General features: G+C 47.1%; 1 protein-coding gene across 4 annotated transcripts in view; it reads left to right on the top strand.

Annotated features, from left to right (window-relative positions):
• The window catches only part of DOCK4 (dedicator of cytokinesis 4), a 2,129,281-nt gene that overhangs the window by 2,063,080 nt on the left and 38,905 nt on the right, over positions 1-27,296 (top strand). For all 4 annotated transcript variants that reach the window (XM_069627915.1, XM_069627916.1, XM_069627917.1 and 1 more), the window contains one exon: positions 7,558-7,619. In XM_069627915.1, coding sequence (XP_069484016.1) covers positions 7,558-7,619 — 62 coding nt within the window. The remainder of the gene's footprint in view (positions 1-7,557; positions 7,620-27,296) is intronic.

Below are 27,296 nucleotides of genomic sequence, written 5' to 3' on the forward strand. Positions count from 1 at the left end.
ATTGTTGGTGACGCCGGAACAAGTTCTACCTTACCTGCTCCTCTTGGCAGAAAAGGGATTGTCCCCCTCGTCGATAAAGGTACAGCTGGCAGCCCTCTCGAGGTTCACAAGGAAGAGGCAGTCGTCTCCTCTATTCAGTGACAGACTGGTAAAACACTTCATGCGGGGTTTATTTCGAGCCTTTCCCCCGGTGAAACGTTTTCCCCCCGACGTGGAGCCTCAACACAGTGTTGGCAGGCTTGATGAAACCCCTTTCGAGCCAATGGCCACGTCCGACATAAAATTCATTTCGTGGAAGTTGGCATTCCTGATAGCTATCACATCAGCCAGACGTATCTCAGAACTACAAGCGCTGGTCGTGGACCCGCCCTACCTAAGATTCTTTAAGGACAAGGTAGTCCTGGCAACTAACCCTATGTTCGTCCCGAATCAGTTCCGACGATATACCACAAACACTCATCTGTGGTTCTGCCTACTTTCTTCGCCACTCCATCATCGGCAGCAGAAAAAACTCTTCATACCGTGGACGTTAAGAGGGCCCTGAAATTTTACCTACATCGTACACAAGACATCAGGGCTACTCAGCAACTGTTCGTCGCATATGGTCCGTCGACGAGAGGAAAAGCGATCTCTAAACAGGGACTGGCTAGATGGGTCTCGTCGACGATTGCTTTTTGTCACTCTAAGGCCGGAAGGCCACTGCAAGGACATCCTAGAGCTCATTCTACAAGGTCGATGTCCTCCTCAACAGCGTTATGGGCTGGGATTCCGCTGACGGACATATGCCAAGCGGCGGCATGGTCAGTGCCCCACACGTTTACCCGCCACTACTGCCTTGCCAGGCAGCATGCAGACGAGGTGCAGATGGGAAGAGCTGTCCTGCGCCATTTGTTTCAGTAAGGTAAGCTCTTCCCTGTGGAGATTTGGTTATCTACCCTCTTAAGGGCGATATACTTTATGTGGGCAATGTTATATGACTTAACTTATCCCTACGGGAGATATGCATTGTGTAGTAGGGTGAGGATATATATTGTTACATTACATTCTCACCGCCGTCTCAAGCGTTACTGCTATACAATCTATTCTAAGCATGTGAATCCATGAAAGATCCAATGCTGGAGAAGGGAATAGTTTCTTACCTGTAACTCCATTTCTCCAGCATTGGTATCTTTCATGGATTCACATGCGCCCGCCAACCTCCCCGTATGTAATGTATGTGATAAATTTAACCCTTCCTACTTTGGAGGGGCCGAAATCTGAAGGGGAGCCGCGGGGGCGGGCCTCTTATACTAGCACGGCCTTTCGGAGCATGCGTAGGCGGGTCCTAGAAGGACGTAGATAGGACACAAAAGTGTCGAAAGTTTTTCCTTTGAAAAAGGCTATATATGTGTACCGAGGGGTCCCAGTCTGACGACGGGGAATATTCTAAGCATGTGAATCCATGAAATCCAAGCATGTGAATCCATGAAAGATACCAATGCTGGAGAAATGGAGTTACAGGTAAGAAACTATTCCCTTCTCACTCACTGGCTGCGTTACTCAATGGTCTGTCTGCGTTCTCGCACCTCCTTAATTCAGTCTTCTACTTTCAGCACACATCCCCAACTCAGTCTTTCACAGGGAGGGGACCAGGCTTCTCCTCACGGCTTCAATGAAGGAACATGCAGACTTTTCATCTGGTTTTGCAAAAACGCAGTTGCCCTCTTTGGCTATCTGAGTTTTTACTTTACTCTCACAGCCTCTGGGTTTCTAGCTGCTGCTGCCGCTCTGCAGAAGTCACCCTTCATCGACACCAGCCTTGCTCAATGTGTGCTTCTGAGCTCTGCCTTTTATCCAGGTGGGGAAAGTTAATTGGTTGCAGGTGTAGATGATTGGGGTGGAGTCTCTGATCCTGCCTGGCCTTGTTGATGTGCCAACATGGGTTTTTTCCATAGGAACTAATGGCTAATGGTGTTCCGTGGGTAACCCTCATTGCTCCAGGTTTATTCTTCCTCGTCTCAGTCATGTCAGTAGGATAGGAAAGGTGTGGATTATAGGAGGTGTAGTGTTTTGCAAAATGTGGTAGAAAATAAGTGTGAAAGGGTTTCAAATAGAATGGACAATTCAGATAATGTTTCTTAGAGTTATGACTGGGAAGGGGGACTTGGGAATAGCGAGTGGGGAACATCCTACAAAAGCTGAGGGGATATTGGGTAAGGACGTTGGAGTAGGGGAGGGGGAATACCATGTCTCGCCCGAGGACGTGTCTTCCATAGCTCCCAAGGACCCCCTACCCAGGTGATCCTCCTTCGCTCGTCCGCCCCAGGGTTGGGATCCAAGAGCGATGGCCCTTCCCTGGCCACTTGAACAAAAGATCCTCGGGAATGGCCTGGGAGAAACGCTTCAAGTTTATCACACTTGGCTTAAGATCAAGGATGCTACAACAAGAAGCAACTGCGAGGAAAGAATGAAGTTGAAGATGATAGGCCATGTACATAAGATATATTTCTCAGATTAAGTAAAGGAGTGAACAATTGTGAGTGCCAAGTATTGGACAATCAAAGATGCAGAAAGTGCAGGCAAGGCGCACCAACCAAGTCTCCAGAGGCCAAGAGGAGTCATGGTACCCAATATAATTGAATTAAATAGCACAAAATAAAAGGTCAGAATGGACAAAATCATGGTCCTCTAACACGTGGTGCAGGACCAGGAAATACGACCTAGTCATAAAGCTCCAGATGAATATAGCAATGCACCTTCACCCCCTTAAAAGTTCAGAAGAGAACAGTCAGCAAGGTCAACTACAAACAAGAAACTTTGGCTTAGGGCCTAATTTATGAGGGATGGTAGGCTAATTAGCTAAGAAAAGCAGTTGGCAGACGTTGTTCCCCTGCAGCTGGAGTTTGTTGCTTCTGTGCTGCTAACAAGTCAAATGTCCAAGGTTGGAAGAGTGCCAACCAATCATGAGGGTCTATGCTATGGTGTATTATTCATTGTTGCAGTAGCCTATACGCTGCTGGCATTATGCTGTCATCTGTATCTTAAGTAATTAGAGGGCGTTTAAGGCCATCCTACAAGATAAGGGGCAGCCAATGATGTTACTAATACGTATACAGAATATAGGTTCCCCTAACCAATCCCTCCACCAGATAGGTTTTACTATTTGCCACGTATGGGGACCTCATAACTGACATACATTGAGGTATAAAGTCTTTGTGTAATTGAAATGCATTGAGAGTGTGTGAGCTACAATCTGGTTGTTTGCCAGGTTGCCCTACTTTATTGAGCTGCTAATAAAGTAGTATTTTTCATATTCTTTGAGTTTGCCTAGTTATTTGGGCCGGACATCCTTTATTTGGTATTGCCATTCCGCACTTGGAATGCTCCAGGGGGTACTGCACACACCCACACTCTGAAATTCTATCCCGTTGTTGGCTCGGAATGCCCCAACAATTCTACAGTTTCCCAAATCCCAAATCTCTCAAAACATGCTCTTTCACCAACACCTGCCCAAGGACTAATTCGAGTGGATGCACATTCCAAAACACAGACCTCACAGCACTGCGCTACTGTTGAAAGATGCCAGCCCAAATGCCAGCTACCCACACTCTGTATAGCGCTCTGCAGCTCTCGAGCTAGGTCTGCACTTTAAACAATAAAATAAAATGTGGATTATGAGAGGCCAACCTATTATGATGATCAGGAAAGACACTGAACTCTAGCCGAGTCAAAGAAAGGTAGCAGAGTGTTGCTGTGCAATGAGTAGAGTATGTGGGATTATATGTGCAGCTAGGCCAAATTTATCGTGGGGGATAGCTGCATTCTAATGGTCGTTGCGATGTGCAAGGTAGTAAGATTGTGTTCAGCTAGACCGAATTGATAGTGGGGGATTGCTACATACTAGTATTCGAGGTGCTGTGCAGGGCTAATATTCACAATCCTATCTAAATGTGATGCACAACAGCTAAATTTCATGCGCAGCTCAGTTCAGCACAATGGCCAACTATAGGGCAACCTTACACAATTAGGCTAAGTGCAAAATATGGCTACCTTCCACAATTTGGGCTAAATGCAAAATATGTCTATCTTCAACAATTAGGCTAAATGCACATAATGGCTACCATACACAATTTTGCTAAATGCAAATTATGGCTACCATACATAAATAGGCTAAATGCAAAATTGGTAATTAGAGTGGTGGGTTTTAATTGAGTACAGTGATGGCTGTACCCCCCGCTCACACCACACATACCTTATAAGTTGCTGTAGGTTGCCTGTGTCAGGCATCCCAGGCAAACACGAGCAAATACAGAGTGGAGCTGCCCCTTTGCCTTGGGCTCTGCGCCAGCTGCCCAGCAAGGGTGCCCTGGCAGGGACTCTGAAATGCAGCTGTTTCGGTCACATGAGGGGACACGGGCCAATGAGAACCACATTGGCAGTGGGGAGGGAGGGACAGGGAATGGATGAAGGTGGCTGGGAGATGGCAGAGGAAAAGCTCTCAGAGAAGGCTGCCAGCACAAAGGCACAAAGACTGCCTTAGCCAATTGTCAAGCGGTGGGTGTGGGTGTGGGGTGGGGGAAGCAAGCTAGAAACGAACAAAGGACTTCAACACAAAGCCATGGAAACCATACTTGCAGGTCAGCTAAAAAACACATTGCAAAACATAGTAAAAACACAGAAATATCCCTCTGAAAACAACCAACCAGCCCAAAATAAATGGATTGGAAACTCACAAATCATCCCTCCATAAGGTACTTTACAAGCCAATAAACAGATTGGAAATCCAAGTTTAACACACTGAGATCCTCAGAAAAGCACCAGCCATCCCCTAACACACCAAGTGGTTTGTGTGCAAGATGCATACAGATTACAATCAGGAAATGCAGAGAGAAAGCACTCCGAGAAGGCTGCCAGTACATGTAGAGAATTATAGTAAACCCACTTGGGAGCAATCCTAGAATTAGATTACTGACCCTTAGTAAGTGCAGCTCTGAGATGGAATGGGGCATAGTGCCCTAGAGTCACCTGTTCCACAAATTATACTTTTCTGGTAGGTTTACTGTTAGATTGTGCTATGCCAGTCGTTGCGATTAAGTGTTCCACAAGTTACAAAAAGTTCAGGTAAATATCTTCCCTATTATCAGCACACTAGAGAAGACCCAGGGGGGATACTTCACCAGACCACCACTGATCTTAGTAAGGCAAGTGAGTGATAGTGCCAGGACCCATGTAACCCTGTGGAGGAGAGGGAGGCGGCAGTAACAGGCATGTTAACTTACCACTCTTTTGCTGATTTTCCCAGAGACCTCTTTAGAGGTTCCATGGTCAGGCAGCAACAGGCGATATTTGGCTGGCAAACAAAGGAGCAGGCCCTGTACGAATGCTGATGGGATTGGAAGGCTGAAAATGCAGAAGCAGGTGACTTGTAGCATAAGTTTAATATCGTCCAAGTTCCAAGGATGCACTCGTAATGGCGACAGCTATTGTGCTGTAGCCTAGGAAAGAGCTGGTTAGTCCACTGGGTGTTCTAGGGACAACTCCATAGGCTCAGCAAGCACGGATCCTCCAGCAAGGTTGAAGACTAGTTGTTCCCACTGGTCGAGGGGTTGAAGCACTGATTAGGGCCTTCTTGGAATCAAGATAGAGTAGCTGGGCTTCCCGGGGACTGGGCAGCAGGCACTGTGGTCAACTACAGCAGTCTTCCTAAGGTCTTCAGCAGGCTGCACGTCTTCGTAGAGGTCTTGGCTCCAAATAGGATGTGTCAAATGGCTGCGGGAGTCCTCCTTTTATTCAGGATTTGAACTGGAAGTGCGCCCAGACCCACCAGTGGTAAGGATCTGCACCATTCCAACTGGCAATGGCTATCCAATTATGGATAGCTACTGGGTTCACAATCTTCCCAGCAACAGACACTTTGGGTCAGATGTGGACTGGGAGAAGACAGTGCCAACCCCCACATGAGGTCACATAAACACACTGCCACTTTGCCCGGGAAAGCAGAAGCTCTCCCCCGGAAAGTGCATTCAATATATGGCAGTTCCAAACCCAAGAGAAGGACAAAGAACATCACGGCTAAAGGAGAGGTGAAAATCTGAGGGCACAGCAATTTTTGAGTATATGATGCTCATAATTAAATTATGTGGTAAAATGCAAAAGTGCACAGGTAAAAAGTTAAAAACATGGTAGAAAAATATCCGCTGCCACCAGCCCATCCTGAACACATTGGGCCTAGTGTTTTATAATGGGGCAACTCATTGGAAAAAGCTCTGTGAATCAGGCCCATTGTATTTATAACAACAAAGTTTTGAAAGAAAAAGTTAAAAGGATACAAAGTACCCTAACAACATTTCACTTTAAGATGATGCGTGCAGCTTTAGAAATACAACAAATTCACCACGGGAGACATAATCTCCCGGTAACGGTAGTCTTAGGATCTGATCAGGTTCCCCATAAAAATTAGCACAAACAAAGGGAAGTAATGCAGAGGGCTTTAATTACCTCCAAAATGTCAGGCCAACAAGCAAAACAGAGCGAAAATAAAGGGTTCACCATAGAAGTGCATTGGAGGAAAGCAGCAAAAAGAACATCTTTCCTAACACCAGGGGTTCCTCTGCACGCTGGCCTCTGGCCTAGCAGCACATAGTGTATGGCAGCCTCTTGGTGCCCACACCGTCCAGCCGCAAGGTCAGCAGTGGACTTGGTTACAGTACCCCTGCAAAGGGTACCTGCGATACATCATGTGAGGAATACATAAGCCTTCAATTCACTTCTGTTTGGCCTAACAATGGCCCCGCGAGTGTTCACAAACTAGTGGAGGGAAAGCAGCCAGGTCTTTCCAGACCTGATAGCTGTTTGATGGAGGCCAGATGATCTGAACGGGTTGCTCTACACTTGAGAAAGACATGCTCCTTTCCTTTGGGATACTCTCCCTGGACTACATAAAGGCCTATATGCTTATATTAAATAGACTACAATGCAGTAGTGCAATCTTGGACACTTAGGCTGGGAACTTGGATTGCATCTGTTAGAGGAACATTGCCAAGGTAATTGACTTGTTCAGTGAAATGCATGACAAATAAAATGTCTGCATCTAATCTCCACTCTCATGTCTGACGGACAGTTTGCGCTTGGCACTCTTTTAGCCACTACCATGCAGCAGGCACTACAATCCACATTGGTTGTACTCCGCCAATAAAAGTTACTTTTTGAAGCCTTAACGGTCATGTCCAACAGTACAGCAGGCCTATCAGAATATGAGAAATGCTGCCAGCCCATCAAAGCTGCACTGCTAGCTTATGCTGGCAAGGAAACCAAAACGAGCGTGAGTAACGTTTACTTTTATTCATGGCCTCAAATGTGGAAAACCCTAGCCGCTCCTGCCAACCTCTAATTTATTTCAATATGGCAAGTTTATTTCACGCTGTACTGCACAGCACTCTTGACAATGGAGAGGTGTACATTTAGAATGGTCTTCCTTCTGATTTTAGGTATTTCATAACACACTACTTGCTAATTGTATATAATTAATCTGGATGCTGTGTTTTGTATATTGATGAATGATTTGCATTTTCTTTTTAGCTTCACCTAACAGAAATATAGCTTCGATTTCCCCTTCACCTATGGGACGTTCCCCTATGAAGGTAACTTATTATTTATTTTAGGTATTTCCGTGTAGCAATATTAATGAACACAGTACTCTTCCATGCTCTCCATACTCTGCTTTTCGTTCATGTTCACATGCTTCTTGTTTATTCTGCATTATGGTGTATGTGAAACAATTGCATGTTTTCCCTTGCCACAGTGTATGGAAAAAAATGCTCTATGTAATGTCACAGCCCAAGATCAACAAATGACTCAAGAACATGTAAAAGTTCTTTTTTGCCCAGGTTTTACCCAACAGAACAAGGATTTGCTTTTGACTGAGCCCCCACGGCGGCTTTTATAGTATTACAAACCAATCATGTTTTTCAGTCCTTCCCTCTACCCTGGTAGAGACCTCCTGTCTGGCAGTAGTTACTCACACTGTCTGTGATTTATAGTGTCCCTGCCCTTGTTTTTTTACTTTCTCTGGGCCATTCTTGACTTTTGGTGATGTCGTTAGGGTCAGACGTGGGTCCTTGGGTTTTCCAGTCAGGGTCAGGCATTGGTTAAGTGGACGGATGGTAAGAAGCCAGGTTTTGTTTGGCTTCCCTCCTGGAGATAATGAGTTCTGAAGCAATCGGGCCCAATTTTGAGAAGTATGAGAGCTAAGCATAATTTAGATAGCCTTGAGTCCCAAAGCTTTTGTTGAATGTGATTGGTGCTGGTGTTCAGGTCTTGAGTTGTGCTAAGTTAAGGTGTTCAAGTCTCTCCGGATAGTGTTCCAGGCTGGTGTGGGGTTTCATGGGCAAATCAAAGCTCCTGTGGTTTGATGTATGTGGTATTTCCAAACACAACCCAGCAAGGTCTTTGCTCCTATTGGTGTAATTTGGAGGCAGAAATCGCTCACAGATTGGGTTGGTTCTGTGATGCACAGACCGCAGACATATTTAATAAGCCAGATGACATTACAAGAAGTGCCACTTGAAATACCTGCTCACTTATTCGGATTGGGTGGGATGCACAAAAAGTGTGAGCAGGCACTTCACTTTTGGAAAGTGTGTATGCGACTGTTGGTTGTGTGGTCCTTCATTACCCCTCAGTCATTCTCTCAATGGAGATGTGCATAAAGGCCAACATTCAGAAATTATAAGCATTTTCTTGACATAACAGCAGTTAACTATTATATCAACGTCTACCATGCCATCTCCTGAGTGCATCACTCAAGATTCCAGACACACATACTCACATGAAAACTACAAAGAGGGCGATGAACTGTAAGACCACCTGCGCTGGCTCTACTATTATTCATGTTTGATATGAGAATATGCCTTATCTTAACCGAACGGGTAGCAAAGGAGAGCTACCTCAGGGGTAGAGCAACCTTTCTGTCAATATTGGTGATAGCTTTCATTGAGAGCCCAGTTGGGTCTGAGAAAGAAGGAAGCGAGGAAAAAGGCCAGATGATATGAAAGAATATAATGGACATGATCAAGTATAGTAGTGCATGCTAAGAAGAAACATCTTACCAGTGCTTAGGAGATACAGCTATGTGCAGCCATTGAGGGTGAATTCAGCATTCATCGGAGGTAGATGCTTTAATAGGAATAATTAGTAAGTTTAACTAGGTAGCCCCCAGTGAATTCAAGTTCTAAAAATAGACATTGGGAAACTCATTGAAAGCACTTTACCAGTGAATTTCAGAATGAAGGTATGTCGAAGTCAGCATATGGACCTTTTGGTATGGGCAGGGTTCATTGAACAATTGTACTAAAAGGAGAGTAATGGTCAAGTGTGAGTAAGAGGCCCTTATAGCATGTGGATTGAAAGAAAGGGTTTTTCGAGGAATGACGGTTTGAGGATGTAGAGCTTACCTCAGCCTGGCAGTGCCAGGCGCATGCAGGCTAATCATTTCAGGCATATTCTGATTCGGCGGTCCAACAAGAGTTCAAAATGCCAAGCTATATGTGCTTTGTTAAGGGGAGTAGCATGGCCACATGATAAGTGTAACGTGTAACGTGCATGTTAGAAGTGGTAGCTTGTGTATGCGGGTGGCCATATTGGAACAACAAACCCAGACGGCCTACATGTAGTACAAATCTACTCTTAATTAATCGAAGAGTGGCGCATGAATGTAATGCTATTACGTTAGTCAATTAATTCGGAAAAAAAATATAAAGGACTTGAATGACATCAGGCAATCTTATAAATCCTGATTGATGCAAGGAATTGTCAAAAAGCTATAATGTTATGAAACAATTAGTACAGAGTGTGTTACTTGTGCAGATAAGCACTTGTGTTACTCACAGTAACATTTCAATATAAATGTCAAAATGGCCTAGTGTCACGTGATTTTGCCAATTAATAAAACGGCCCAAGGGATGAAGTACTTTAATTTGATCATGCAAGAAACAAAAATGGTGAGGGGCAGTTTTGAAAACTAGATATATAAAAGAAAAATAAACTCATTGTTCGGCAGTTAATAAAATAAGCAAAATGCTATTTTATATAAAGTATGTGACACAGTAAATATCACTGTAATTGGTTATTTATGTGTTGACCGAGAAGATATACGACAACAGATGCACCGTGGCGAATATGAAGTTGCTACTTCACAAAATCCCCCAGTATAAAGTGATCGACAGGGGGGGGAACAAGAATAATTTGCACTGATCTAATGAATGAAACACAAAACTCTTGTCACCACTATGTATGTGGATTATACCTGTAAGAGGATTTGTAGGACATTGTCTAAAATGATTGGTTATTTAAATTGTATCATGATAAAAGGTATGCCGTATAAAAGAAAACATACAAACATCTACTTGCAATCTGATCGAGAGCCCAAAAGTTTGTTTTGGGGGCAACATACAAAGGGTGCTTGCTCACATGTAGTTATTGAAAGGAATACGTTTACAAGACAAGCACTGAGCTCGCAGTGATAGGTTGAAAGTAGAAATCATACATTTAGCAGGCAAGGCAGGTACACAGTAGGTTGATGAGACAAGCTTAAATAAAAACACTAAATACTCCTACGTCCCGTCCCCTTTCCTCCATACTTATGGGACATCTCTACGTCCTGTGGAACGGGACCGGAGCACTTTGTAAAAAGCATCCACATTTTTTTCAAAATTTGTCCCTCCTCTCTTTCCTGCGCGGGGCCCGGCACGCGGCTGTAACCCCGCCCACCTTGGCTCCGCCCCGCGCATCGCCCATCAGTCCTTTTCTCTGCACGATCGGGGCCGGACGCACTTGCATCCTCGGAAGATTTTCTTCTCTTTCTTTCCCTCTCTAGCTCTCGCTAGCATTCGTTTACTAGTCTGTCTATGTCTTTTAAACTAGATTTTCCAGACTGTTCATCGTGTCAGGATCCCCATCCTCTTTGTTTTAGAGTGTTTGGGTCCGGAACACCGTTGGGACTCCTGTTTTTACTGTGACTCCCTTTCGGTCCGGGCACTTCAACATCGGTTAGAGCGGTGGGAGGTGGTGTTCGGACGGACTCCTCCTTCGCATTTTCAGGCGTTCATCGACGTGAAGAAAAAACGCTTGGTAAGTGCTTTACTTTTCAGAGCACCCCGGCCGGGGGATACCTTTCCGGGTTCCTCTCGTGCCGGGAGGGGCGTTGATCGCTCTGTTAACGGGGTTCGCCGTGATGTGCCTGTCGGGCCTATTAATTCTACCAGAGTTTTCTCTGAGGGTCTCCGTAAGGGGCCTGTGTCCACCGGAATACGCTCCGAGGCCCCTCCCGTGGGGGCTGTTTGTAGACCCAGTTCTACTGAGTCGTGGGGTACCGGAGCTTGCTCTGAGGCCGCTCTTTCGGCTTCCCTCAAAAACAAAACCAGGTGCGCCCTGAGGTCTTGGCTGGGGTTGAGGTTACCGAACGGATGTTGGAGGCACGTGCCGATAAGGCTTCTACCGGGCCTAGGTCCGAGGTCCCTCGTACAGAGGCTAAGGATACTAACAGTTCTGAGGGGCCGGGCAAGGCCCTGTCCGTGACAGTGCACCGTTCCCGCTCTTGTGGTGACACCAGATCTGTTGAGGGGGCAAAGAAGAAAGTTTCTTCTTTTACCGGCAGTGCCGAGGCCCTTCCTTCGAAGGCTCAGTTGGCGGTTGGTATGTCGCAGAAACATTCCAGGCCTCATAGTACCGGCTCTGCCGAGGTTCCTTACGTTAAGGCTAAAATTAAGACCCCTGACCCATCGATGGGGACCCCTGACTCACTTCCTCATGTGCTGCAGTTCCCCTCAGATGAGGACAAAATGGCGGCCGTTCCCGCCACGACCACGGCGGCCATTTTAGGTACTACCCCTACGGCCCCTGGTGTAGGGTTCGGTCCTTCGGGTGAACCTAAGGTCCCTTGTGCGCATCCTTAACGGCCGGTTTATGATTGGAACGCCCGGATGCCTCTTCCGCACAATGTTTCGTTGCCCGCGGGGGCGGCTCCCTTGATTTATGTGGATTCGTCGGTGGAGGGGCCGATGTGGCACCCTTCTCCTTTACGTCCCTGGATTTGTCCACTTCATGAGGGGCCTTCTCAGGTTCCGAAACAATCTCCTGAGGATGCTTTTTTCAGTAATTTTCAAGCACTTATGCGCACCGACCCCATGAGGGAATATTCCAAAGGGCTTTTCAAGGAGATATGTCCACCCGCGCCTCCGGCTCCACCCGTCCCGACGGTGGTTCCGCCGGCGCCTCCCTTGCCCATGGTGCCTCCCCCTGCGCATCCGCCTGTGCCACCATTGTCCCCAGTGGACAAGGCAGTGCCTGACATGGCTCAGCAGGATCCTGACTTGTCAGATGACCCTCAAGGCGATCAGGACAACGAGGACCTTCCCCGCTCTATCAGAGGTTTCCATGACCGGGTGCTGGAAATGATGAGTTTCTTAGATGTTCCGGTGCCCGAGGCACCTGCTCCGCAGGAGGGTGTGCTTTCTGGGGCGTTCACCTTGTCTCCTTTGGAGCGTACCGGCCTGTTCTTGTAGAAGGACGTTCTGGCCGAGGTCCGTAGAGTTTGGGAAAAGCCACACTGGGGACTTTTTGTCAATAAAAAGATTGACTCGAGGTACAGGCTACATTCTTCAGAAGAAGTGGCCTTGTCGTCTTGTCCGCCTCCCTCCTCCACAGTGGTGGCTGCGGCTACTTTGCAATCCAGGCCTGCAGCATCCTCCTCCGCGACGGCTAATCAGGTCTTGGGAAAGGAGGACAAGCTCCTGGACTCCCTAGGGAGGAAAATCTTTGCCAATTCGGCCTTACAGCTCAGGCAGGCCAATGCAGAATTGATTTTGGCGGGAGCTAACATGCGGATGTGGAGAGGTCTGTCGGAGTTTGAGGAGCACATTCCGGTCGAGAAGTTGGAGGATTTCAGAGGAGGCCTTTCTGATGCCAGGGTCTTGGCCCAGGATCTCCTGGAGGCTGCGGCTCATCACGTAGACACCTCGGCTCGGGGTCTGATGCTTGGGGTTGATACCTCGCGGCAAGCATGGCTGCATGCCACTAAGTTCTCGAAGGAGGTGCAAGACAAGGTTCTGGACCTTCCATTTGATGGTAAGGAGCTTTTTCACTCTTCTACTGATGTAGAGCTCACCAAAACCAAAGACAGCACTCAGACGGCTAAATCATTGTCTGTCCTGGTTAAAGCTCCCTTCAAGGCTCAAAGGCTATTGTCGCAAGGTCGACCTTCCTCTGGTTTTAGGGGCTTCCTCGACCGCAATTCTCGCAGAGTGGATACTCCTGCGGGGAATAACCGCCGTAGACAACAGCGTACGCAGTATTTCTCCCGCTCCTCAGCCTCATCAGGTTCAGGTGGCACCGCCACCAATAAACCTGCCAAAAGAGGGTTTTCCGCGCACGCACGAGACCGCGGTGGGAGGACGCATTGCATCTCATTGGGAGGCGTGGCAGGCCATCACAGAAGACAGATGGGTCTTGTCAGTCGCTCGGGCGGGCTTCCGCTTACCTTTACCCCCTACCCCACCCCTCAACCCTCCTTTTCAGCTGTCGGGCTCACCCTCCCTCAAGGCCGAGGTTCAGAAACTTCTGCACCTCAGAGCTGTGTAACCCGTTCCCCTTGGGGAGCGAGGGGAGGGCTTCTACTCCGTGCTGTTTACGGTGCCCAAACCCAACCAGGCTGGCCTGCGCACCATCCTAGACCTCTCCCAGTTCAATCTTTTCCTACCCCAAGAGAAATTCAAGATGATCACGCCCGGCCAGATTCGCTCCTCTTTGCAGACGAGCGATTGTCTCAGCGTGGTGGATCTTCAGGATGTGTACATGCATATCCTGATTTGGAATCCACACAGGAGATACCTCTGTTTCTCTTTAGGAGAGGAGCACTTCCAGTTTCGGGTGCTTGCTTTTGGCCTCAGTTTGGCGCCATGTCTTCACGAAGATGATGTCGGTGATTGCGGCCTATCTTCGTCTCCAGGGTATCCATGTGTATCCCTATTTGGACGACTGGCTTCTACGCAGCCCTTGTCCGTTGGCAGCAGCGGACAACCTCCAGTCTCTCCTTCAGCTCCTGTTCCATCTTGGGCTGTCGGTGAACTGGCGGAAATCCTCCATGACGGTCTCACAGGACCTGACTTTCCTGGGTTTTCGTTGGAACACGATAGACTGCCGAGTGTACCTGACCGGGGTCAGAAAATCGGATCTGTTGGCCACGTGTCAGATGTTTGCGCAGTCGGAGAGCATGTCGGCCTGGTGGTTCTAGAGGCTTCTGGGCCTCATGGCCTCGTGTGTACTGGCTCTTCCTCTTGCTCATCTCAAAATGAGACGGACCCAGATGGCTCTTCGGAGTTCCTGGCGTCAGGCTGGGGACCCGGATTCCAAGCGGATAATGATTCCGGATTCCATGAGAGTGGACCTGGACTGGTGGTCATCTCTCAGCAACCTGTCAGTGGGCATGGGGTTCCAGGACCCAGCCCCCATGGTGACGATCACGACAGACTCCTCCCTTTTGGGGTGGGGTGCGACGTTAGATCTTCTTCAGGTCTCGGACCTCAGGACAAGCTCCTGCACATAAATCATTTGGAGCTTCTGGCAATTTTTCTGGCGCTCAAGGCGTTCAGACCTCTCATTGTCAACAAGGTGGTCCGCATAAGAACGGACAACGCGGTGTCAATGTATTACATAAACAAGCAAGGGGGAACGAAGTCTCCCCCCTCTCGTGGACCTGTCCATCCAGATTTGGGAGTGGGCCGTGCTTCATGGGGTCTGGCTGCTTGCAGTGCACATCCCGGGCCGGCTGAATGTCACTGCGGATGCCCTCAGCCGGCGGACAGTGGTCAGCTACGAGTGGGAGTTGAAGGCAGAGATCCTCTCATGGATTTTCTCGCATTGGGACACACCGGAGGTGGACCTCTTCGCCACTGCGTTAAACAAGAAGCTTCCTCAGTACGCCTCCAGAGGGGGGCTGGGAGCATCCTCTCTGGGGGACGCACTCGAGATTCCATGGCACAACATGAGAGCTTATGCCTTCCTGCCTCTTCCCCTAGTTCATCAAACAATTTGGAAGTTGAAGAGCTCTGTCAACTGTTCTCTTCTACTGATAGCTCCGTGGTGGCCGGCCAGGTTTTGGTTCTCAGAACTTCAACACCTGTCGGTGTGTCCGCCGATCAGGTTACCAGTAACTCCAGATCTTCTTCACCAAGGGGAACAGCAGATGTGGCACCCCTCCCCACAATCGCTCAACTTGGCGGCATGGTGCCTGAGTTCACGTCCCTAGAGCATTTGGGTTTGTCTGCGGATAACATGCGTATTATCCAGTCAGCCAGGAAACCCTCGACCAGATCCCAATACAAGAGTAAATGGCTCAGGTTCTGTCATTGGTGTTTGGAGAAAGAATTGGACCCGAGGGTGGCGACGATTTACACGGTGCTGTCCTTCGTATCCTCCCTAGCAGAGTCAGGGGTTCATGTTCTGTCTTGCAGGACTTATCTCTCGGCGATTTCCGCTTACCTCTCTACAGACCGGTGTTCTTATTCTTTAACTAACCCGGTAGTCAAGAAACATTTTGCTGGCTTGACACGCATCTACCCTCCGGTTCGTAGTCTGCACCCGCCTTGTGACCTAAATGTAGTCCTGACGGCGCTGTACCATAAACCCTTTGAGCCAATGGCTACGGTTGACCTCAAGTACGTGTCCTGGAAAGTGTCCTTTCTGGTAGCTGTTACGTCAGCGAGGAGAGTGAGAGATCCAGGCATTGTCGGTGGAGCATCATTTCTTGGTCTTTCACAAGCACAAGGTAGTCCTTCGGACGAACCCGGCTTTCCTACCAAAGGAAGTGACGAATTCCATCTGAATCAATCGATTTCCCTTACGGTCTTTTTACCGAACCCTGCCTCTGAGGCAGAAAGGGTTCTACACTGCCTGGATGTCCGAAGAGCTCTTAAGTTCTACCTGGACAGGACTTCCGAGCTTCGGAGCTCTTCCCAACTGTTTGTGACCTTCGGTAAACCTCAGGGCAGGCCGGCGTCTAAGGCATCCATTTCCAGATGGATTGCCGCCTGTATCACGGAATCTTTCACCGTCCAAAAGCTGAAACCTCCTAAAGGTATCCATGCACACCAGGTGTGAGGCAAGGCAGCCGCGGTTGCTTTTCAGAAGTATGTTCCCTGGTAGTCCATCGCTAAAGCGGCTAGTTGGGCCTCCCCATCTGCTTTCTGTAAGCATTACTGCCTCGATATGATCTCTAGAGCTGACGCTCAGTTCGGCCAGGCTGTGCTGAAGAACCTGTTTCAGTAAGGGGTATTTCCATCCACCCATAGTTCCTGTAAGGAGTGCTTGGGAATCTCCCATAAGTATGGAGGAAAGGGGACGGGACGTAGGAGTATTACCAGGTTACTCACCGTAGTGACCACCTTACTCCTAGTCCATAGTCCCCTTTCCTCCATATGCCCGCCCGCCGTCCCCTCTAATAAGGTTCCTCTGTTATTGCTAATGGGTCTTGACCCTGCGATAGAAAAGCACTGATGGGCGATGCGTGGGGCGGAGACAAGGTGGGCGGGGTTACGGTCGCGTGCCGGGCCCCGCGCAGGAAAGAGAGGAGGGACACATTTTGAAAAAAATGTGGATGCTTTTTACAAAGTGCTCCGGTCCCGTCCCACAGGACGGAGAGATGTCCCATAAGTATGAAAGAAAGGGGACTATGGACTAGAAGTAAGGTGGTCACTACGGTGAGTAACCTGGTAATTCATGATAGAGTTGAGACCATGGAATACGTTCTGTATTTACATGCTAAACGCGCTTCGGCCTGTCGCAATTGAAGTTCACAGTCTGCTCCTCTGGTTCCACAAGAAACAGACATGAGTCCTGTGAATCTGATATGGTCCTTATTGTCCATTTGGTGCTTCTCTTGCCAATGCTTGGATAATGGGTATTTAGGATCCTGTCACCAAGCATGCTCAAAGGTTCACGGATCCAAGTATAGAGCTTTCTGATTATACTACCAATGTAAATCCTTTGACAAACACATATGATAAAATACACAACATACTTAGTGCAGCAATTGATAAATTGTCGGATATGGTGCATGCCTAAGGTGTACAAATCATAAGAGTTGGTGGTGAAGGCAAGCCGGCACATGGAGCAGAGCTCACATTTGCGAAAGCCTGCAGCCTGGCTGAAAGTCAAACAGTTGGGATTTCTTTTTGGGTGGGTATTGGTTTGAAGGATGGATTTACCAAATTCCTGAGTGTGGGCGTTTTTTGATGAAAAACAATTGGACAAGTACTGATCCACTTTCTAATATCGGGATCCAATAGCAGCAAATACCAATGTCTCTTAGTATATTTCACAACTGTCAGTGCTGAACTGGGTGGTAAATCTCAGTATTTTATCTTCCTGATTAGAAGGCTTAGCCTTGGGTATATATTCCTAGGGGTCTGCAATGTGAATTTCTCTACCTGTTGCAGTGAAGTGAATGGACATCCCCAGGGCTCAAACCTGTTGTGTGATAACCGATATTCATGTTTGAACACAGATTTCAGAACAATTGTGGCGTGCCCTTATATATTCGCCGTTTGGAATACTGGTATTAACCGATTTTCTGTGGCAACTTGGTGGTCTCTAAACCAAGTGGTGTAACAAAAGTTCTGATGTCCAAGGAATCTATTTGAGTACAGCTTGGTGTGCAGGTAAGTAATATACCAAAGTCATTGATGTTAAGGTAAGTAAAACATGAATTAAGCTGCTCAAGAGTACCTTTCCACACCATCAGGATATCATCAATATACTGTAGAGAAGGAGCCAGGTAACCTCCCCACCCCCTCCCACCCCCGAAGCATCACACCCATATTGCCTATATGTTGGGAACCAGAATGTGAAACACATGCAGTACCAGTGAGAATATCAATACCAAGGACAATCCTGGAGATAGGTCCCCATTAAGAAAGCCATACCTGCATAGGTGACAGTATGATAGCCATTTGAATGAAATCCCAGAAGAAGAATGATGAATGAGCAAAAGAGCAAATTGGTGATGTCACACGAAGCAAGACTGATGGACCTAGAAGAGAAGCAGAGACAAGAAAACAGATATTCTATAAGCAAAAAGAAATGATCAAAGATAAGTAACATCTCAAGCTTGAGATGAAGAGGCTTATGCTACAGAAACAACAATATCATGTTATTTTACACGTGTACAGATGCAAAGAAATGCAAGCAGACAAAGTATTCTTGAGGTTTGCTATGTAGTGAACATGTTGCAGAATGCGCCAACGTGTGTGTGTGTGTGTGTGTGTGTGTGTGTGTGTGTATATATATATATATAGCCACAAAAATAGAGCAAAGAAAACTGCACTCTTCGTGAGGTAATCGGCATCTCCCAAGCTCAACAAAAGTAGAAATAAAAAACCTGTATCCAAAATTAGAAGCAAGTTTATTCAATTTAGTAAAGATATTACCATACACATAAACAGTGACAGCACACCATGGGGAAATCCTGAAACACAACGCATTTTGCGCTTCCCTAAGCGCTTGATCAAGTATAGACCAAGTACCCCCCTCCCCCACAAGCATCTCACCCATATTGCCTATATATTGGGAACCAGAATGTGAAACACGTGCAGATTGGTGACGTCACACGAAGTAAGACTGACGTACCTAGAAGAGATGCAGAGACAAGAAAACGTAGATATTCTATAATCTTCAAGTAAGTATCAAAGATAAGTAACATCTCAAGCTTGAGATGAAGAGGCTTATGCTACAGAAACAATGAAGATATCAAGTTATTTTACACATGTACAGATGCAAAGAAACGTAAGCAGACAAAGTATTCTTGAGGCTAGCTATGTATTGAATAAGGATTGAATACAAAAAGGATTGAATGCAAAAGGTGAGAGTCAATAGGATCGAAAAAAAAGGTTTGACATTTTCTTTTCATTTAGGTAAAAAAAAGTGGTTTTTACCACAAAAAAGGGGGTTAGCCCCCCCCCCCCCCCCCCAAAAAAATGTTTTCGAACCTTTTTGTTTTCGGTCCTTTTGATTCAACCCTTTTGTCATTTGATCCTTTTGATTCGATACTTTGACCTATAACCGTGAATATATATATATATATATTTCTGAGGCTTGTGGAATCTGCTTAGATCACATGCTGTGCATAGGCCGACATCTAGTGGAAGCTGCAGAGTATTACAGTTTGTTTTTCGAAACTCAAAAGGGGCGTCGAACCAGGGTGTGCCAGTAATACTGTTCTCAGATTCTGTAGGTTTATCACTCACACTTTCCTTCCCACTAGCCCACTCCTCACCTGATGATTCTGTGTGGGTCTTTACGGATTCGTCTGATGAGCTTTCCGGCTTTTCCCTCCAGGCTGTCTTTGTCTTTGTCTTGACGATCTTATTCTTCTGTTTGACGAAATAGGAGCGAGCTACCCCGGAGGCCACTTTGCCTATAAGCAATTAGCCCACCCCAAACCAGGGAAAAGCCTTGCCGAAAAACCCTGGAAGTTTGTGTAGCTGTAGTTGGCAGGAAGTTGTCGGCGTGTATCCGTACTTCAATAACCAGCATGCACTGGTAAGTGTTCTTTGTGAATAGGAAATAACGTTCCAGTGCGGAACAGCACAAACAGTACAGTACTCCAAAGAACTTGAACCACGAAGTGTTCCCAGCAGAGAGCGTCCGATGGCAGAAGAGACGCTGAAGCAGGTGTGAGTATTAGAAGGCAGCGCAGAGCGCGGATAAACAGCGGAGGCAGAATACAAACAGGTAAGCGGAATAAACGGGAGGAGGAAACCGCAAACAGCGGTAACTGAAAGACACGGGCAGACGAACAGGGAGGGAAGGCACAGGAAACACAGAGAAACAACTGGAGGCAGAGCACAAGCGAAGTGTACTCACGTAGGCAGCAAGAAAGTTGCAACGCACAGGTGTTCTCCATTTTCAGGTACTTGTAGGCAGTACAACAGAAAGACTAGACCGCACCTTGCAGTGACTCGGAGTCCAGTCCTTCTTCCATAGCGCCCATCTGCTCCATACTTTCCATGGGCGATATATGACAGTATGACCCCTTCTCAGCGGTCCTCCCCCGGGTTACCCGGGTGTAGCCGATGAAACCTTCGGATGAGTTGGGATGCAGAGATGTGACTGACCGGTTCCCATGAACTCTCTGACCTTGGGTATCCTTTCCATAATACTAGATACTGTAAGGTGCCTTTCTTGTATCTTTAATCCAATAATCTGGATACTTCATACTCCTTCGGTGTTTCAATGGGTAGGTTACCGGTTCCTCTCTTCCTTCTTTTTCGAGGATCTTCCACATATTCCTTTAGTAAAGAGGTGTGAAACACTGGATGTATCCTTTGGAGCTTTGCAGGAAGAGCCAATCGAAAGGCAACTGGATTGATTTTGGCAGTAATCTTGAAAGGTCCGATAAAACGGGGAGAAAACTTTCCTTGATGTACCCATCTGGGCAAAAACTTGGTGGATAACCATACCTTGGTACCAATGTCCCATTGTGGATTGGGTCTTCGCTTGAGATCAGCCCACTTCTTGTTCTCTAGACGGGAGGTTTCAAGATTAGACCTGGTTCTTTTGTGAAGGGTCTGAAGGGTGTCCAAAAGATGGTCCACAGAGGGAATGTTAGTAGACACCGGACCAAACAGAGGAATGTGTCTAGGATGAAAACCGTAGGTACAGAAAAAAGGACTCGTGCCTGTCGAGGAATGTCTTGTATTATTATAAGAGAATTCTGCCATAAGGAAGTAGGTGAAACCAATCGTTTTGCTCCTGATTACAGAAGCACCTAATGTATTGTTACAATGTTGCATTAAGACGTTCAGTTTGCCCATTGCTCTCAGGGTGGAATACTGATGACAGTGATCTTTTTATACCCAAGGTCTTGCACAAGGCAGTCCAAAACTTCGAGGTGAATTGTGAGCCTCTATCCGAGACTATGGATTGCGGAAGACCATGTAACCTAACCACGTCTTTCAGAAACACCTCCGCAGTGATACTTGCCGTCGGTAGACCTTTCAATGGTGAAAAATGCGCTAGTTTACTGAATGAATCCACAGTGACCATTATGGCCGTATGTCCATTGGAAACTGGAAGGTCTACAATAAAGTTTGTGGAAATGTGTTGCCACGGCCCATCTGGTAGAACGTCCTGTTGAAGTAAGCCTAATGGCTTACAGTAAGCATATTTATTCTGAGCACATATGGGACACGTAGCCACATATTCTTTGATGTCTTTTTTCATGGTAGGCCACCAAAACTGTCTACACACCAGTTCCATGGTGGCAAGTTGACCTTTGTGTCCTGCTGATGGGATGTCGTGACACCAAGCCATGGCCTGTTCTTGTAGATCCTGAGTGGGTAAGAATAAAGCATCTTTCATAAACGTTAGATTTCCTCTTTGGGTCATTCCATAGTCGTCTATCTTTCTGTTATTCTTTTGGGCTTTCTGTACTTGTTGAAGGAACGTATTAACCATATTGATGAACCTTTTCCCTGCTAGAAGAATTTCTGGACCTTGATATCCTCCACATTCACTCCCTTGACTGCGGGAAAGGGCATCTGCTAATGAGTTATCCTTTCCTGGTAAATAGGTGATTACGAAATCAAATTGAGAAAAAAAATAAGCCCATCTGGCATGTCTGGAATTTCGGCATTCCATTTTCTGTAACACCTTTAAATTCTGGTGATCTGTACGAACTTGGAAAGGACAAACAGCTCCTTGTAATAAGTGCCTCCACTCCTCACAGGCCTGTCCTATGGCCAGAAGTTCTCTTTCCAGCACTGAGTAATTTCGTTCACTGGGACTAGGGGTTCTGGAATAATAAGCTATAGGGTGTTCCAACCCATCTTCTTTCTTTTGTAACAAAGCAGCTCCAATCGCTCCTCCTGAAGCATCGGTCTCGACAATAAATGGTAAGGATTGATCCGGTTGTCTCAGGATAGGCGCTGTCACAAATGCTTCCTTAAGCCTTTGGAATGCCTGATCCGTCTTCTGGTCCCAGAGAAACTTGACTCCTTTTTTAAGGAGATTTGTAATAGGAAGGATGATGTCCGAAAAGTTCGGTTTAAACTTGCGATAAAAGTTTGCAAGTCCCAAAAACCTTTGTATATCCTTAACTGAATTGGGTGTGGACCACTGTGTTATAGCCTGAGTTTTGGCTGGATCCATCTGTACCCGATCTTCGGAGAGGATGAATCCTAAGTAGGGTACCGTAGTAACTTCAAAAACACATTTTTCAGGTTTGGCCAATAGACTATTATGTCTTAACCTGTGGAGAACTTCTTTGACACGTTGACGATGTTCAGTCAGAGTGTTTGAGAATATGAGGATGTCGTCCAAATAAACCACAACTGAGGAATACAACATATCTGCGAATATCTTGTCCATGAAGCGTTGAAACTGGGACGGTGCATTTACCAAACCAAAGGGCATAACCCTATACTCGTAGTGTCCCAGGGGAGTCCTGAAAGCGGTCTTCCATTCGTCCCCTTCACGAATACGAAGTAGGTGATAAGCTCCTCGAAGATCTAATTTGGTAAAGAGGTGTGCCCCTTGGACTGCCTCAATAATGTCTTTCATTAAGGGCATAGGATACCTGTCTCGTATAGTCAGACTGTTCAAACCCCGGTAATCTATGCAGGGTCTTAGTTCCGTGGTTCCTTTTTTTGAGATAAAAAAAAATAGATGCCCCTGCTGACGATGAGGATTCCCGTATGAGGCCATTTTGTAGGTTGGTTGACAAGTATTCCCTCAATGCCTCCTTTTCAGGTAGAGATAAAGGGAACATCCTTCCAAAGGGTACTTCAGCCTCCGGAATTAGTTCGATTTTGCAGTCTTCTTTCCGATGAGGAGGAAGATTCCTCGGTTGGGTGTCTAAGAACATGTCCTCATATTCCAGGTACTGGATGGGAATTGTATTGACACCGAGGACGGTATTTTGTATTGTTGGAAGTACACAGGACGAAGCGGGTTCATTAATCAAACACTGTTGAGAGCAATACGTGGATCTGAACTCTACTGTGTTAAGTTGCCAGTCAATTGCCGGGTTGTGTTTTCTGAGCCATGGTATGCCTAATATGACTGGAAAATGAGCCGCTCGAATGAGATCGAAAGATAGGTACTCAGAATGATTTGACACTCTGACCCGTAATTCCTGTGTTTCCTGACAAATTGGTCCGGATGTCAAAGGTGTGCCATCCACGCCTTCTACTGGAATCGGTTTGATCTTAGGGCGTCGAGGCAGGTGGTGTTCATTAGCCCACTTATCATCTACAAAGTTGCCCGCAGCTCCACAGTCCAGCATAGCTAAACATTCAATGGGTTTGGTAGAGTGCCAGTCTAACGTAATCTTAACCACCATCAGTGTGTTATTGCTGATCAAAGCTGGCTGAGCATTGGACAGGGATGCATAGATGTCTCCCCTTCCTTATCCCTGTTCAAGGTTGGGGTCTTTCGTTTCCCTGTTTTCTGGGAGGGACTTCTGGGCAATTTCGCAGCAAATGTGTGTTGGACCCACAATACATGCAAAGTCCAAGATCATTGCGTCTCTTCCGTTCGTTGGCTGTAAGTGGTCCTCTAGCAGTTCCTATCTGCATTGGTTCTTCGTGTTGAACCCTTTCAGGTACTGAGGGTAGGCTAGTGAAAGGTACTAAAGACCGGGGCTTCTTCTTCTCAGCTTTCCTTTCCGATATGCGGAATTCTATCTGTAATACCAATGACACGAGTTCCTGAAATGAAGCAGGTCTGGCTACTCTGGCCAGTTCATCCTTTATGTCTTCATGCAGACCCCGACGGAAAATAGCCTGCTGCGCCGTTTCTGGCCAAACTGCTTCACTTGCCACCTTCTGAAAACAGGTAACATATGTCTGTATGTCTGAGTTTCCTTGGCATATGTCTAACAGGTTTTCAAAGGTGGAGAATAAGACTTCCGGTCTCTCGAATCTTTCTTTGAAACGTGTTACAAAGGCACCATAGTTATTTAACGTTGGGTCTGAGTTTGTCACTAGTGGGGTGGCCCAGGCTAGGGCATTACCAGCTAAGTTCGAAATTAGAAAACCCACTTTTGTTCGATCCAACTCGTATGTCTTGGGCCGAAAAGTATAGTGTATTGTGCAGGCATCCAGAAACTCCTTTAATTTCCTGGGGTTTCCCTCAAATTTACCGCAAGGTAGGGATAAAGGAGGTAGTTCTCCTCTGGAATCTTCTCTCTGTTGCCTCAATGCGGCATTATCAGTTTTTAGGGTTTTTACTTCAACCCTCAGAGCTTGTATGGCGTTAACCATCTCCTGGTACTGTTCAAGACTAGCCATCTTCTCTTGGCGTTGCAATCTCTCAGATTCTGTAGGTTTATCACTCACACTTTCCTTCCCACTAGCCCACTCCTCACCTGATGATTCTGTGTGGGTCTTTACGGATTCGTCTGATGAGCTTTCCGGCTTTTCCCTCCAGGCTGTCTTTGTCTTGACGATCTTATTCTTCTGTTTGACGAAATAGGAGCGAGCTCCCCCGGAGGCCACTTTGCCTATAAGCAATTAGCCCGGCAGCGGGGACACCGGGGAGCCCACCCCAAACCAGGGAAAAGCCTTGCCGAAAAACCCAGGAAGTTTATGTAGCTGTAGTTGGCAGGAAGTTGTTGGCGTGTATCCGTACTTCAATAACCAGCATGCACTGGTAAGTGTTCTTTGTGAATAGGAAATAACGTTCCAGTGCGGAACAGCACAAACAGTACAGTACTCCAAAGAACTTGAACCACGAAGTGTTCCCAGCAGAGAGCGTCCGATGGCAGAAGAGACGCTGAAGCAGGTGTAAGTATTAGAAGGCAGCGCAGAGCGCGGATAAACAGCGGAGGCAGAATACAAACAGGTAAGCGGAATAAACGGGAGGAGGAAACCGCGAACAGCGGTAACTGAAAGACACGGGCAGACGAACAGGGAGGGAAGGCACAGGAAACACAGAGAAACAACTGGAGGCAGAGCACAAGCGAGGTGTACTCACGTAGGCAGCAAGAAAGTTGCAACGCACAGGTGTTCTCCATTTTCAGGTACTTGTAGGCAGTACAACAGAAAGACTAGACCGCACCTTGCAGTGACTCGGAGTCTAGTCCTTCTTCCATAGCGCCCATCTGCTCCATACTTTCCCTGGGCGATATATGACAACTATCCCTAATGTGACGTCCCCTGTACCCATGATCCCTCACGCGTGTAGGACCCTCAGATTGTTTTTTTCCGTCATACTAGTCGGACGCATGTTGCAGAGTTCCCTTGGCATTAGCCAATTATAAAAAAAAATGATTGTAAAGAAACTTCCCCGTTCTCTTCCACCCTACGCCGAAGATCGACGTCGGTGAAGATCGAGGAAACCAGCGGTCAAGAACTCCATGACGGACTTCGGGCCTTGGAAGGCCTCTGGCCTCGGCCCTGTACAAGTAGGGAGAGTGGGGGGTGGCTTTCCCACATTTATTTCCTACATATACCCACCCGCTGCCAATTTGAGACATATGGAGAGTACTCCTTTCAAATTCTGCCCTAAGTGTAACAGGAAGTTTCCCTGGGTAGATAAGCACAATATGTGCAATCTGTGTCTCCCATGAGACCATCCCGAGGCTACCTGTCGAGCTTGCAAGCTCTTCAAGCCGAAAACACTTAAGGACCGCTCCACTAAACGCTGGGCCCACTACGCCAGGCAACTAGAGCCATGGACGCGAAGGGTCATTTAGCGATGGCAGCAACGCCGCCGTATCGGACGGCGAGGGCAGAGGGGTGACTTCAGACACCCACGTGCAAGCCCCCGACCCCAGAGGACTGGCTGGTGGCCCAGTTATGGGGACAACACCTGGCGGCATAAGCGTGACACACACTACTTCCACTAAACACATTAGCCCTGGCCGTGACTCGACGCGCGTGTCGAGTGATCGACAACAGAAGACACAGAGAGCGGTCCAACGAATCTGTGTCCTCTGGGCGTTCCAGTTCGTGATTGCCTCATGACAAAGACCAACCGTCCGCGGTTGGAAAAGGTGTCGCACTCCCAATAGTCTCAGAGGCCTGATCGTCAGAAGACTATTCCGACCTCTCTCCTCAGGCAAGGCGCGTAGTGTCTACTCCCGAGATTCAACGTCCTTCCTCCAAGACCACCTCCGAACCACGTACCACCTCCAATGATCGACGCGAGGTGTCAGATACCACCTCCGAATCTCGACGCAAGGCGTCACATCCCTCGGAAGCCCCTAAAAGCATTGGGAAACATTCCTCTAGTCATGGGAAGGGGGATAAACAACACAAAAAGCCTTTAGAACACCATGTTCATAAGGAGAAACAGAAGTTTGAAGTTTAGTTTATTTATAAAGCGCAGACCATGCCCAGGGGCAACCGGGCGCATACTCTTAACAGGTTACAATAATCAGTACATAAACAGTATATTTACACAAATAAACAACAATATGAAGAAGAAAACCATTGGCAGATTATAATACAAGTGCAATAAGAGGTGGAAATACACAGAGCCTATATTACAAGTGGAAGCAGGGCTGCAGAGAGGTGCCTCATAAGTCATGTGAGAACAGCCAGGTTTTAGCGTTGTTCTTGAAGGTTTGGAACGACGGTTCAGTTCTAATAGGAGTAGGCAGAGTGTTCCAGAGTGCCCCTAAATCAGTAGGAAGTCCACTAAAGGAAAAATCATCCCTCCCACTGCTCAAGATATGGGCATGGAGGAGGAAACAGAAGACGTTCTGGTTATCCCTAGCTCCAGAGAATGGAATTCAGCTGATATCGATAGGGTTATGAGAAGAATGTCATTTTGAAAAAGACCCTAATTATTTTCATAGTTATGCCGACACACCAGCTACCTCTGCCCCTTCGGGGTCAAAGGACGCTCAGCCCCCTGCTAAAAGACTCTGCTCTGATGCCCCGGCGCAGGGCTTGGTCATAGACCCTTTGGTCATTGAACCTTACCATCCCGAGTCATATTGTGAGGAAACAGAATCACAAATGCTGGAAGTCCAGACAGGGGTCTCATTATGGGGATGACGAGGAGGAGGAGGAGGATGAGGCTGAAGCCTACAATCTTGATTCCCCAATTCCTAAAGACCCCCCAGTGAATGACTCACCGGTAGATAATCAACCACTCCTCAATGAGGTACTGTCTAAGGCAGCAGCCCATGTTCATATTGACACACAAGATGTCCAAGAGGACAGGGATTTTGCGGAAGAGATCCTAGGTGACAAAAGAGCCATTACTCAGGCTATTCCTATATTAAAATCTATCCAGCGTAGAATTGACCTCTCGCT

Source organism: Ambystoma mexicanum, chromosome 12, assembly GCF_040938575.1.
Source record: "Ambystoma mexicanum isolate Mex_15411 chromosome 12, UKY_AmexF1_1, whole genome shotgun sequence".
Classification (NCBI taxonomy): Eukaryota; Metazoa; Chordata; class Amphibia; order Caudata; family Ambystomatidae; genus Ambystoma; species Ambystoma mexicanum.